Raw genomic sequence first — 15,482 nt, forward strand, 5'->3', positions numbered from 1 at the left:
TTCCTTCTTTTCTCAGGACTTAAATCATCCCTTTAAAAATCTTATTTATAAATGAGGAAAAGTAAATCCACAACTCTGAAATTCAACTTACATCTCTGTAGGACTGTCAGGCTAGAAACAGTAAAGACATTCTGAGTCTCAAATTAAAATTAATTACATATGCTGAGCTCCCAATAAATACTGTTCATTTATTCAACAAAGTTAGAAACGTTGGACAGAAGGTGACTTTGGTTACTCTATTAGCTGATACCCCTCTACTCACTTGAGAGGCAATGTCTGTGGTCACAGAATAAGGAACTGACCACAGTAGACCAGAACCTGAGTCTCCTGGTCTCCAGGGCACAGCTCTACTTCAGACACACTAGGCTCAACAAGGTGCAAAGGCAGCATGAGCTAGAAGGTACAAAACCAATGAGAAATTCCAGTTTCTCTCAAGATGGGAAACTGGCTAACCTGGAATGCCTCAAGACTACACAAAATAAAATGATGAATCAATATAACAAGAAAAGAAACCCTCAGGGGTAGAGAAGAAGGAAGCTCTGAAGTCAGCTGAGGCCACTGCTGCCTGTGGGGGAAACCCTGCCTGGCCTCAAGGCCCACATGCAGACAGAGTAAGGCAAAGCCTCGGCCCAAGCTGCGGGGCCCAAACGGCAGTGGCTCCATAGGAGGTAGAAGCGGGACACAAGCTGCTAAGAACCCAGCCAAGACCTGCCCCCACGAGAACCTGGTTGTTTAAGCTCACACAACCTGCATGGGAACGGAGCCCAGCCCGTGGGTCTAGGAATTATTTTAAAAAGTGGTTCCAGCTTTACGCTATTCATGGACTACTTGGCAGAAACAAACAAAAGTCTTCTCTGAAAGCAGGTGACTTCACGTCCTGGCCATCAAATTCCTTTCCTACCAAGTCCTGCTGAAGATGACTCAAAATTCAAGATACAAAACAAAACACAGGCCATTCCAAGTGAGAGACAAAAGAAAAGAATAAAAACAGAATCCTCTCCCTCTCCAGAGCTGATAGAACAACCTGATTCCTTAAATAAGTATCTTTATGAGTAAAAGTAAAAAACAGAAAAATATTTTAAGACTAAACGGTCGCAAAGCTTGTAGAATTAATCATCAACTCTGAGATTCAAGAAGCATGACGTCACACCCAGACACCACAAATTTAAACCCAGGGCCTCAAACACAGAGAGAAGATGCCACAGCAAAGAAAGGGACCGTGGTTATCTACAAACGTCCCTTGTGAGAGCAGGTTATCCTCAGCAGCAGGAGGCAGACACTAGGGGGAAACATCTTTCTAGTACTGTGAAAAAGAGACTTGTCGGCCTAAATTCTCTATCTAGCAAAACTGTTATTTAAGAGAGAGACCAAAGTAAACAATAACCAAAGACAGACTGTTCACTACGTACACACATTCGCTGAGAACACTGCCACAGGAAGCCTCAGAAGGAAAACGCACAAGGCCAAGGACAGAGATTCTGTTCAGGTCTTTGCTCAAGCGTCAGTGCCACAGAAGGGTGCGCCTGACAGAACCGCTGGAAAGAGCACCCCCTCCCGTCCACATCCGTCTTGACCCCTGCCCTACGTGGGCCTCCAGTCTGACACCATCACGCCGCAGGCACAGGGCACTCACTTGCGTCGGTGTCTGTCTGCTGCCCCCTCTCAGCACACACACACCTGAGGAGTGTGCACACTTCTCTCCGCTCCTCAGCCAGGTCCTCAGTGATGGAGCAGTGCGGGACGCAGGAGGAACCTGTAGCTTCCTGGCTGCTATAACAAATATCAAACAGTGGGCGGCTTCAGCAACAATTTATCGGCTCATGGTTTTAAGGGCAGGAGAAATCCAAAATACAGGTGTCACTAAGGCAAGGCTTGCTCCCGACACTGGCACGTGGGGACCTGCTGCCAACAGGCCAGGCTCTGTGGCTCGTCCATCACCTGGCGATGGACACAGCAGCGTCTTCTCCTTTCTCCTGCCAGTTCTGCTGACTCCCAGCTTCTGGCTGCTCCCTGTGGCCTCTCCATCTGTGTCTAATTTCCTTGCTTACAGGGGCTTGAGCCATATTGATTAAGGCCTACTCTCATTCAGTTTGGCCTGGCATTAACTAGTACCATCTTCAAAGCTCCTATTTGCAAATGGGTTTACATACACAGGAGCAGGGGTTGGAAACTGAACACATCTTCTGTGGGGGACACGACTTAGCCCCAATAATGCCCAATAGAAGAAAGAATGATGAGCAAAGAAACTGGTAAACATGTAGGTAAACCTAAACAATCACCAGCAGCACTCAACAATGAAATGATTATGATGAGAGATTTAGGCATATAAAAACAAGAGGCCAAAAACAAGGGTCACAAACTCCAATCCATGCCATCCATTACACTACCAACAAAGCTGCCTCTGTAAATCACATATGGGATCACTACAGCCTCCTTAGTGAAGTCTGACCCAACGTTTATTTTCTTGCCTAGTTTCTCTAACTGTATCATCTCTCCAAACTCCTTTATACTCCCATACATATAACCTAAGCTTTTGTCAAAATGGACAACTTGAAGTCCCCCAAATGCCATATACTCATATACTTCCAAGCCGCTACCATGATATCCCTTCTGCCCCCGTGGCTGGGGTGGACCTGCTGACAATCCCTGCCACACAAGTAGGTGCAAGCGCCAGGTCTCATTAATAGGGAGGGTCTGCTTGTCCTCTGCTTCAATCAGGCGAGCCTTGAGATGCACTTCGCCCAATCCAGCACCACAGGAGAGATGCCAACTTCGAGGACTAGGCTTTCAGAGTCTCACAGCCACCATTTCACCCCCCTGAAGCGAGCCACCAGGCACAAAAGACAGAGCGAGACTGCTGAGCAAGGGGCCAAGGGGGGGGGGAACAAGGTGCCGCCCTCCCGCCTGTGGCCAGCACCAAGACCCTGACTTGGGAGTGAGCCTGTCAAGGGTCCTCCAACCCAAGCTTAGTCCACTCATCTAACACCCCAAAAAGTGGGAGACCCAGCTGGCCTTCAGGCATTTTACACATGCCAATCGAGTCCCAAGATGCTGGGTAGCAGAGACTAGCCACTCCATGCTGAAACAGCACCTTTCCATTCACTGAGAGCAATGAAATGCTTTCGTTACGATATCAGATTGTGAGGTAGCTTGTTACGCTGCAGGATGTAACTAAACCAGCTGCCTAACCCATGGATCCCCTTATCCCTTTTCCAACTTCTTCTTATTAAGATCTCAGGTCATTTAAATGCATTTTCCCTCTGAAAACTTCTTCAAACTCCCCCATAACCCCAACATTTCCTTCCCATTGAACTGTCGTAGCTTCCGTTGAATTGATTATTACTGACAACATGTGTACTTTCACGAACATCGTGAACTCTTTGAAAGTGGCAACTACATCTTGTTCCCTTTTATATTCTAAGCAACAGTTATTGCCTGGCACATAACAGGTGGGAGATAAAAGTTTGCTGAATGGATGAATAAAATTCCAAATGCAGAATAGCATAAAATTATGAATATCATCATTTAATTAATTAGCTCTCAATATGAATGTGAATGAAAAAACTCAGTGGAGAGACACGTTCTGATAAGACTATTCTTTTAAACAAACCCATTATATCATAGTCATTTTTTTATATATCAACAGTTAAATGTGATTTTGCAATTAATAAGTTCAAAGCATTATACTTTGAAGAAATATTTTGAGGACACAAATTCTTTTACTTTTCAAAATGAAAATTAAACTGCCAAAATGCCAAATCATCACCAATGTAAAAACAAAAACAAAAGTACCTGCTTTTTCTGAAGTCCTAAGAAACACCATATCCGATGGAATTCTTTGATTCTGTGAAGAATAGTATAAGATATTAGTTATCTACATGCAGGTTTATAAAATGACATAATTCCATTCCAAAATAGAAATAGCTAGTAAAAACTGCTTATGAAAAGAATGTCCTCTGCAACTTTCATTTGAGGGCAAGAGACACACTTTATATTGCTTTGCCTTCTTAAGGGAGAAGATAAGAGGACTGGGCTTAGATTTCAATACTTTGTGATTAAAGAAAATTACATGAAATTCACGTTCAAATATGTTTCTTGAGCCAGACATGTCACATAACATTCACTAGACCTTAGCTATTAATAAAATGCTTGCAATATTGAATGTTAAAAAAAAAAGAATGTTATAATTGAAATTTATAAAGTAATTACACTTACAAACCATAAATCAAAAATCATTAATTTAATTTATATTTAGTTGAACCTCTAAGATATTTTCTCCATTTTTGAACCATGTAAATGGCATGTGCAATGATTTCAAAACTGCTTCATTTCTCAAACACGTTAAGTGATGCCATTTCTGTCCTGTTGTACCTGAACTCCTTTAACTCATCCAAATGCCTAACACAATATAGGGCACAGCACAAGCAAAACACTCACAAATGCTGAATAAATTAGATGCATGACAGAGCAAACAAATACCCCATAAATTTGAGATATCCTTTTATGAGGGAGGAAAGAAACAAAAAAATCAAAGTTATTGCACTGCTTATAAAAAGTATTACAAGTCACCGATCATACATTTAATCATGATTACCAATAATTCGATTAACTGTAAAGTTTTTTATCATCCTATAGAAAAAAATATAAGAACACTTCACACTGATTTCATGAATTATTTATACTTTTGAGATCGAAACAAAGGTTTACCTACACACGATAAAGACATACTGCTTCTCAGCTGACAAGTAATAAAAGCAAACGTAAACTGTTAAGGCTGAAAAAAGATAGATTGTAGGACAGAGCTATCTCCTTCTAATACAAGGAGGTGAGTAGGTAAGATCTAAAGGCCTCTTCGGTCAAGGAAGAAATCACAATTATAATTAGTAAATACTTTGAACTAAATGGCAATGAAAACTGGACCTAGCAAAATCTGTAGAACAGAACCAAAGTCACGCTGAAAAGGAAACATACAGCCTTAAAGACACACAATAGAAAGAAAAAGAGGCTAAAAATAAAAGAATCAAAATGAGCCAACCCTCCATTGAAAGCCAGAGCAGATAAAAGGCAAGTAAACCCCAAAGAAAGTAAAAAGATAAAAGCAAACAGCAAAAATGAAGGACACACAAAATCTATATACCAATAAAAAACAGCTAAAAAGTGAATATTTTAAAAATATACCCTTCTCAATAACACAAAAAAAAACAACCAATATATTGGAAGGAACCCAGCAAAAATGTGCAAGACTATTCACACAGAAAGGCATAAAACTTTGAGAGAAATTAAATACAACCTAAATAAACAGAATACACCATGCTCAGAGATTAGGTTATACAGTATTACAAGGATGTCAAATGCCCAAAAATTGATCTATACATTCAGTCCAAACCCAACCAAAATCTTAACATTTTTTTGGTGGGAAATGACAAGATAGTCTTAGTATCAGCAAAGGGCTAACAATAATCAAAACAAGTTTGAGAAACCACATGGGAGGGCATATTCTACCATATAACAAAACTAAAATAAGCTAGAATAATTAAAATAATATGGTGTTAAGACTAGGAGAGGTAATTATACCAGTGCAAAGGAGTAGAGGCTCGAGAAGTAGGCCACACGCCTGTGGGTCTTGTGTTATGAGAGAGACAGCACTGAAGTCCCACGAGAAAACAATGGTCTTAGTATTATGGGGAAAACTACACCCATAAGGGGAGGGGGAAATGGCACCAGGAGTGGGGGAGATGGTACCTGATTTCTACTACAATCTAAACACAAAATCAATTCCAATGAATTACAGCTCTAAATGTAAAAGTCCAAACAACAAAACCTGAAAAAGATAATACAGAAGAATATAAAGAGAGAGACTAAAATATAATATAGATAACATTTTCACGACTTGTTGTTAGTGAAATATTTCTTAACGTTTGGTATACCACTCTGGAAAGCTGTTTGTAGTATGTACTAAAGTGGAACATAAATAAACTTAAAGCCCAACAATTTCACCTCTAGGTGTATCTGCAACAGAAACATGCGTGCCAAAATACACGGTCAATTACGGCATAGTATTACTCATAACAGGCAAAACTTAGAAATGACACAAATATTCATCAACCATTAAACGGCTAAGTGTGATATACTCATACAGTGGCGCATATATATATATATATATATACACACACACATACATATATATACAAATATAAAAGTAAATTAGTTACATGCCACAACAGGGGCACACCTCATACACAATTCCAGGCCAGAGAAGCATACCCTGCAATCACCCCACTGCCCCCCATACGATGTTGACCCCACTTAATATAGTTTTTAACTATTTCAAAAAGAGGTAAGGGCGGGCCACGGTGGCTCAGTGGAAGAGTTCTCACCTGCCATGCTGGAGACCCAGGTTCAGTTCCCGGTGCCTACCCATGTAAAAAATAATAATAATAATAAATAAATAAATGAATAAATAAATAAAAATAAAAACAAAAAATAGGTAAAAGTAACCAAAAGAGTTAGAAGTGAAGAAAGTGGTTATCTTTGGGGAGAAAGAGGAAGAGGAAATGAATATGAGGATGCATGAGGACACTTCTGGAATGCTGGAATTTTCTTTTCCGCCCTAGGTGGTGGTTACACAGGTATATTCACATGGTGATATTCAGTTGAACTGTATATGGTACAAAACACAAAAACCCTAAATTAGTCTCTAATCAGAATACCTTCTGGCTGAAGACACCAGTTCTCCTGGTTCTTAACATCAGAGAGGAAAGAATGGTGGGGTATAATGGTCTGAAGCTGCTATGACCCCAGAAAAGGCCATGTTCTTTGAATCCATTCCTGTGGGTGCAGACATATTTTCAGTGGGATCTTCTGGTTAGGTTTTTCCCATTGAGATGTGACCTGCCGCATTCAGGGTGAGCCTTGATCCTCTTGCTGGAGAGGTTTATAAGAGGGTAAAATACATTCAGAAGCTAAGAGATGAAATTAAGAAAGGCTCACAGAAAAAGCCCAAGAGAAGCTGAGAGGAAGCCACTGAAGCCGAAGCCACAAAACCCCGGAGCAAAGGACCAGCAGCCTATCTTCAGAGTCCAGGTATCATCCTGTTGGTGCCTGGAGTGGGACATTTTCATGGCCTAAAAATTGTAAATTCTAAGTTAACAAATTCCCATTGTAAAGGCCAACCTATTTCTGGTATATTACGTTCCAGCAGCTTTAATAAACCAAAAAGGGGAAACCATACTATCATTTGATTTTGTTTTCTGAAAAAACATTCAGGCTTTTCTACATCTCCTTAAAGTTTCACTCCCTTTTTTTTCTCCCACTAAAATATATCAATTGATACAAGGCAGTGATAGCATCTTATTCTTGTCTCTTCATCCGAGCAGGTCTGAAACAGTGTGCCATTACAGCGCAGGTCTGCACTTCCCCAACCCTAATGATGCTGAACATCTCTGCAAATGCTTAATGGTCATTTGTGTATCTTTAAAGAAATGACTATTCAGAGCTTTTGCCCATTTTTAATTGGTTCGTTTGTTTTTTTGTTCCTGAGTTCCAAGAGTTATGTAGTCCAAATACAGGTCCCTTATTGGATATATGATTTTCACATATTTTCTCCCATCTTGTGAGCTGTCTTTTCACTTTCTTGATGGCCTCCTTTGAAGAACAAAAGTTTTTGAATTTGATGAAATTCAATATATCTGATTTTTTCTTTCATTACTTCTGCTTATGGTATTTGTCTGTGAAATTGATGGCTTTCCCAGAGTCACAAAGACTTATTTCTACATTTTCTTTGAAGAGTTTTTAAGTTTTACCTCTTACATTTAGCACTTTGATCCATTTTGAGTATTTTTGTATACCGTGTCAGGTAGGATCCAACTTCATTCCTTTGTATATGGATACCCAGTGTCCCAGGCCTTTTATTGAGGAGACTATTTTTTTCCCATTGGATTATCTTGGCAAACTTGACAAGTCAATTAACCATAAACATAAGCGTTTATGTCTGGCCCTTCAATTTGATTTTACTAATCTCAGTTTTTATTCTGATCTACACATATCTGACCTTCTCCTTCCCTCTCCTACTCCCTCCCCTCCCCCACATCACGCGCGCTCTCTCTATATATATATATACACATATATATATATTTTTTTCCCTACCCCCCGATCTACATCTGTGAGTTCTGAAATGTGAGTACTTCAACTTTGTTCTTTGTTTCCAAGATTGTTTTGGCTCTTCAGGGTTCCTTACTATTTCATATGAATTTTAAAATCAGCTTGTTGATTTCTGCAAATAAGACAGAAGTTTGAGAGGGAGAGCACTGAATGTATAGATCAATTTCGGAAATTCTGCTATTGTTAACAGTATTAATGCTTCTCACGCATGAACACAGAATATCTTCTCATTTCTTTAGGTTTCTTTAATTTGTTGAACATTTCATCATTGCTCTACCACTTTTATTAAATTCATTAAGTATTTTATTCTTTCTGATGCTATAAATGAAGATGACTGCTCTTCATTTTATTATCTCTTTTCTTTTCTGAGGCATTTATAAATAATTTCAAATATTTATTTAACATTTGAAATCCAATTTATCTGAACTTTTCTCTCATTAGTTCTGCTTATGGTTTCTACGTTTTTGCTCCTCGATGCACTGTGAGTTACACGAAAGCAGGGACCTCCTTGTTGCGTAACACACCACACCTGGTTTGGATGGAGCGTTTCTCTGACCACGCACACGTTCAGGACACAGGAGCCACTCCCAGGTTTCAACGATCATGAATGATGCAGCTTTATCAATTTGGGTACAGTTTTTGCATCAATTTAAAATTTTATTTCTCTGTGAAAAGGTCCAGAAGTGAAGCTGCTGAGTCAAATGAAAATGGCATGTTTAGATTTTAAGTATGTGAAATGATTTTCCACAACACCATAACACTTGACATTCACAAAAGAAACATACAATTGATTCACTTTTTTCACATCATTGCAAGTATTTGGTGTTGTCACCATTTTCCATTTTAGCCATTCTAATACATGTGTAATGACATTTCATTGTGCCTTAGTTTGCATTTCCTGGCAGCTAATGATGATGAACTTCTTTTCATGTGTTTATTTATAACTATCTGCATATCTTCTTTGGTGCAATGTCCATCTTTTCCCATTTTCTAACTGGATTTCTGCTTCTTAAACTGTTGAATACTGAGAATTCTTTATATATTTAGATATAAATCTTGGTCAGACATATGGTTTATAAATATCTTTTTCTAGTTTGTAACCTGTCTTTTCATCATCTTCACAAGGTCTTTCACACGACACAGATTTTTAACTGTCATGAGACGCGATTCACCAACTTTTCCCTTCACGCACTGTACTTAGAGTGTCAGATCCTATCCCAATACTTACAGTGTTTTCCTATTTTTTACATTTAAGTCCAAGACCCATTTTGATTTAACACTGTGTCAAATGTAATGCTTAGGTTATATATCTTCTTTGAAGTAGGGTCTATTCAAATACCTTGCCCACTAATTAATTCGGTTATCTTTTTAATTGTTGAACTGTATGAGAACTTGACACTTTCTACATTGAAGTCCCTTATCAGACATAGGATGTGAAAATGTTTTCTCACATTCTGTGGGCTGCCTAATTACATTTTTTTAACCAAACTATAACATTTTATTCATCGCATTAAAAATCTGATCAGTTGATAAGAATTAGTATTTTTTCACAGAAGAGCGGACTGAGCAGAAAGTAGCACTAGACAGAACTTATGCCAACAAGACAGGGAATGGCGGAATCATCTCTGCATACTGTCTGCAGCACCTGTATGCAAAATAAAGATTTAAAGGTCTATTTAAACAAATTTACTTCTTTTGAACTGTAATTATATTTTTGATGAAGTGGCTTATAGTAAAACATTAAATTTTTAATGCAGTCCAATTTATCTAATTTTTCTTTTGTTTCTTTCATTTCTAAGAAGTCAATACCAAATCCAAGGTCACAAATATTTACCCTGTGTTTTCTTCTAAGAGTTGTATGTATAATATTATAACTCTCACATTTAAGTCTATGATCAATTTTGAGTTATTTTTGTGTACTGTTGGGCGAATTCCAAGTTCATTCTTTTGTACATGGTTATCCTCACATTTGCTGAAAAGACTCTTCTTTCCCCCATTAAATGGACTTGGAACCTTCATCAAAAATCAATTCACTGTAAGCAGGAAGGTTTCTTTCTGGACTATCAACTCTACTCCATTGATCTGTATGTATATACTATTACGCCAGTTCCCACACTGTCTTGATTACTGTTGATTGTTTTCATTTCAGAAAATGTGAGTCCTCCAGATCTGTTCTTCGTTTTCAAGACTGTTTTGGTGATTCTAGATCTAAAATTCTATGAGTTTTAAAATCAGCTTATCAATGTCTGTAAAGAAACAAGCTGTAATTTTAATAGAGATTGCACTGAATATGTAGATCAATTTGGACAGTTCTGTCATCTTAACGAGTCATTCACTTTCTGACCATGTCTTTTTATTTACTTAGATCTTCTTTAATTTAACAATGTTTCGTAGTTTTCAGTTTGCAAGTCTTAAGCATTTCTGCTCCATTTACTGTAGACCAGAGTTTGTTTGTCCTTGTGGTGGACTCCCTGTTGCTGCTGTCCTCCAGCCACCCCAAGTCTCTGAGTGGGAGGGTGAGTTCCAGGCCCACAAGGACAGGAGATGTCCTAGGCAGGGGCCCTTCTTATGGTAGGTTCCCTCTTGGGGCTGCATGACTGTCCAGCGCCTCTGAGCTTGGAAGGTCAGTCTCCAGACAGCAGGAATGAGGGCCTGGCTGCTTTGCTGAGGGGGTCCCCCTGCTTGCGCACCAGGGCAGTGTCCCCCGACAGGTCCCCCAGGCACCCTGGTCGCCCTCCAGGGTGGAGGAGTTCAGTCTGGGGGAAGGAAAGGACTTTCCCTGGCGACATGTTGGGGTCACGGGCTTGCCTGGTGTCAGGAGGCCTCCAGTCCGAGCAGGTGGAGGCGTTGAGCCCACCTGGCCACCTGATGCTCCCTTGCTCGCCTTCGGCCGTGCTTGGGGGACACAGGACGCCCTGCTGTTGGGTCTTTCCTCTAGGCTGAGGCTTCCTCCTGCCCCCCTTCCTCAGACCCCTTCCAGGCTCTCCCGGGGCTGCCTCTGCTTCACCTCCAGAGGCTACAGTTGGCTTTGCAAGGAAAGACAGTGAGAAAGGAGTCCATGCTATCTTGACCAGAAGTCCTTATGATGTGTTTTAATATGTGTAAGGACGAGTAGAAAAAGAGGTATAAGACTGCCAGTTATATTTACCAATTTCTTTTCTTCACAGTCTACAAATGAGACATGAATTTTAGAAAGGCAATAAAGCAGCCTTGAGTCTGAAAGTCTATTAGACACCAACACTATAAACGTAAACAGCGTACTCTGCCATATTTTCCTTTTAAATAAGGATGAACTAACAAAGTCTATATTAATATTTCAACCAAACGGAACAAAGCTTATTAATTATTAGCAGCCTCAAATATCACAAGCAGTTATAATATACTGACATCTGAAGAAATAGCTTACCTGCCCCCTATTCTGTATTTAATTATGAAAAAAAGTATTTTATACCCCTTTCTTTTTCCATATTTTAAATTCTAGGCACCAAACCTTTTCTTTAGTATGTTCTAAATAAGGCAACTCCACAGCTTCATCATGTTAATGTTGCTAGAGAAAAATATCTCAGTTTAAAATAAAAAATAACAAAAAAAGTTCCTCTTCCAAGACAAATACTTTATAAAGTGGCAAAAGCAGCCACAAAAGTATTCATTTTATTTTCTCTATGGAGAGTTATGTGAAAAAATAAACCTGCTCTGATTTAACAAAACAAACTTTTATGATACATGGACTTCAGAGATTGTTGCCATGCATTAAAATGTAACCTTCCTGCAATCCTAAGTGACTACAATACTTGGTAACTGTTGCTCTTGTAAAAACATTTAAATAGGGAATTGATTTTTGTGATGATTTAAATATAATAAAGTAGAGCAGAAGAGTTTTAAAATGCTTCTCCCTTTAGACATAAAAGTGATAATATGACCTACGCTTCTTTATTTAAGAAGAAGGATTGCAAGATTTCTTTAAAATTAATTTACCAATTTTGTATGCCCTAACAATCAAACCTAGTACAGAGGAAACAGAGGACAGTAAACACACACCTGTCCCAAATGAACTGACAAAGGAAGAAGAGAACAATCCGACTGGTTCCTGATGAGGGACCTCCAGCCTCAATTCTGCTTCTAATTTCTCAGAATGTCAGCAAGAATTATTTTTGTTGAGAGGATCTACAAAACCATTGGAAAATAACAAAACTGCATGAACGGTTTTGCATGTTGCTTGCTGGTTAGCTTCTGGATCCAAGGGATTCACGGAGCATTTCCCACACGCAACCACCGAGAGGCGTGGCAGCAGGTAGGCGGATAACGAGAGGAATGGATCCCCCAGAAACAAGAACACTCTATTTCCCCATTTGAGTTCTTCAGGAAGCTCCTGCTGGCTTCCTGAGAGGACCTACCCAAACAGCCGGCACACTCATCCTGGCCTATTAACAATGAAACTCCAACCTGTGTTCCGAATGCGTCCAGCAACCTTTCAAAACAACTCCAACTTCTATCCTATGACAACCAGTGAGCCCCAGGAAAACCCTATGACAGTTCTCAGCCAATCTGATAACATATGCTGCTGACCTGTCTCCTGTAAGCACAGACATACCTCTGTTCTCATACATCAAGATTATAACTTTTTCACCTCTAAACTGAACCCAAAGATGACAAAATCCTCCAGACAGAATTTCCATACTAAAACCAACGAATCACCTCTGAAAATATCCGAGACCTGACATACAGCCCAGAGACTGAGCAGGGATGCTAGTCCTCTCCCAGCTATCAAAGGCAGCAGATGACTTCACCCCACTGAGGACATAAACTGCGATCAAATTTCAGAAGGTCCTTCCTCAATTTAAGATAGAGACATGAGGAATGCTGTTTGAAGGTAAGCACCTCACAACACTACTACTTTTACCTGAGATGTGTGTGGTAGCAGGGCTTAAATTAGGTTAAATATGCTAGCCTAACCTTTCAAAAACTAGTAGTTTCTGTTTTACTTCAGTGGAAAACAAAAAGGTTTATTGCCCAATGTTTTTAAACTATTGTGCTCACTTATAGATGGAAAAGTGATTCGTAGAATCACTCTTTATAACTACATCTTAAACCAGCATAATTCAAACTAGGGATTCCTTCCCCAAAAATGGGGTTGTGGAATCAATTTAGGGGGCTCTGACCAGCTTTTTAAAATTAAACATAATAAATAAGATAGCATATATATAATAGGGTACATATCCCAGGAGGTATATAGATTATACACATATGGTTTTATATAACTCTTGCTTCAGTTAATATATTTACATGTACTATCTCCTGATATAAAATTTATTTCTCAATTTAAGTATGATTTTAAAAGTTTAAATGCTACCTGCCTTAGGCTGGACTGAAAACTGAAAAATTTTCCACTTTAGTTTAGAATTAGTTATTAATATATTATTAATAAACATAGTAACAAACACTGAATTTATAATGTGGCAGTAATGTCTATCAAACTTTGCCATCAACTGTAGCCTTAAAAGGCTGTATAACTGGTTCTTCACCCTCTGTAAATCATGAATCAACATGATTCCCAAACAAGCAATACTCACTTTATATACAGAAACTAACTGGAAAGGAAATATTAAAAGCAAGGGTTAAATTATCTTATATGTACCCAAATTTAAAAGAGTTGCCAAGAATTCAACATGAAGGAAAGTTGTACAAGCACATTACCTGTCCTGTATCTAATTTCTCATCTACCGACTTCAGTTTCTGTATTTTGATCTGAAAACTTCAGGCTTCTTTTTTTCTGATGCTCACTTCTTAGATTGCATTAGTTCAGAAAAATAACACAGATAAATTACTCTTTCTCCACTGGATGCAAAAATGAAGATAGCAGTCTGCTCAAAGAAGGAGTGAAATGGGGGCACTCAGTGTTGGGTCACTGTGCTGTAACTTCACCACCCAGTAGCGGTGAAGCAGGAGCACTCACACAGCATCGGGTCACTGATGTTATGTCCCACCCAGTAACACTGAAGCAGGAGCACTCACAAAGTATGGAGTCACTCTGCTGTGACTTCACCATCTGGTAAGAATGAAGTGGGAGCACTCACACAGCGTCAGGTCACTCTGCTGTTACTTCAATGTGTGGTAAGACTGAAACTGGAGCACTGAGACAGCATCAGGTCACTCTGCTGTTACTTCAATGTGCAGTAAGAATAAAGTGGGAGCACTCACACAGCATCGGGTCACTCAGCTGTTACTTCAATGTGCAGTAAGAATGAAGCGGGAGCACTCACACAGCATCGGGTCACTCTGCTGTGACTTCACCATCTGGTAAGAATGAAGCGGGAGCTAATAAATGAGTACAGCAAAGTAGCAGGCTACAAGATCAACATTCAAAAATCTGTAGCTTTTCTATACACTAGTAATGAACAAGCTGAGGCGGAAATCAAGAAACGAATCCCATTTACAATCACAACTAAAAGAATAAAATACCTAGGAATAAATTTAACCAAAGAGACAAAAAACCTATATAAAGAAAACTACAAAAAACTGCTAAAAGAAATCACAGAAGACCTAAATAGATGGAAGGGCATACCGTGTTCATGGATTGGAAGACTAAATATAGTTAAGATGTCAATCCTACCTAAATTGATTTACAGATTCAATGCAATACCAATCAAAATCCCAACAACTTATTTTTCAGAAATAGAAAAACCAATAAGCAAATTTATCTGGAAGGGCAGGGTACCCCGAATTGCTAAAAACATCTTGAGGAAAAAAAACGAAGCTGGAGGTCTCGCGCTGCCTGACTTTAAGGTATATTATGAAGCCACAGTGGTCAAAACAGCATGGTATTGGCATAAAGATAGATATATCGACCAATGGAATCGAATAGAGTGCTCAGATATAGACCCTCTCATCTATGGACATTTGATCTTTGATAAGGCAGTCAAGCCAACTCACCTGGGACAGAACAGTCTCTTCAATAAATGGTGCCTAGAGAACTGGATATCCATATGCAAAAGAATGAAAGAAGACTCATCTCTCACACCCTATACAAAAGTTAACTCAAAATGGATCAAAGATCTAAACATTAGGTCTAAGACCATAAAACAGTTAGAGGAAAATGTTGGGAGATATCTTATGGATCTTACAACTGGAGGTGGTTTTATGGACCTTAAACCTAAAGCAAGAACACTGAAGAAGGAAATAAATAAATGGGAGCTCCTCAAAATTAAACACTTTTGTGCATCAGAGAACTTCATCAAGAAAGTAGAAAGACAGCCTACACAATGGGAGACAATATTTGGAAACGACATATCAGATAAAGGTCTAGTATCCAGAATTTATAAAGA

General features: G+C 39.1%; 1 protein-coding gene across 11 annotated transcripts in view; it reads right to left on the minus strand.

The window, feature by feature from the left end:
• ATP9B (ATPase phospholipid transporting 9B (putative)) overlaps positions 1 to 15,482 on the minus strand; it is a 468,039-nt gene that overhangs the window by 301,039 nt on the left and 151,518 nt on the right. For 7 of the 11 annotated variants that reach the window (XM_077135183.1, XM_077135186.1, XM_077135185.1 and 4 more), the window contains 2 exons: positions 6,378 to 6,413; positions 3,793 to 3,844 (listed from right to left, as the gene is read on the minus strand). In XM_077135183.1, the coding sequence (XP_076991298.1) occupies positions 3,793 to 3,844; positions 6,378 to 6,413 (88 nt within the window). The remainder of the gene's footprint in view (positions 1 to 3,792; positions 3,845 to 6,377; positions 6,414 to 15,482) is intronic. The other 4 variants (XM_077135187.1, XM_077135182.1, XM_077135190.1 and 1 more) reach the window with 1 other exon arrangement.

This window comes from Tamandua tetradactyla, chromosome 18, assembly GCF_023851605.1.
Source record: "Tamandua tetradactyla isolate mTamTet1 chromosome 18, mTamTet1.pri, whole genome shotgun sequence".
NCBI classification, from domain to species: Eukaryota; Metazoa; Chordata; class Mammalia; order Pilosa; family Myrmecophagidae; genus Tamandua; species Tamandua tetradactyla.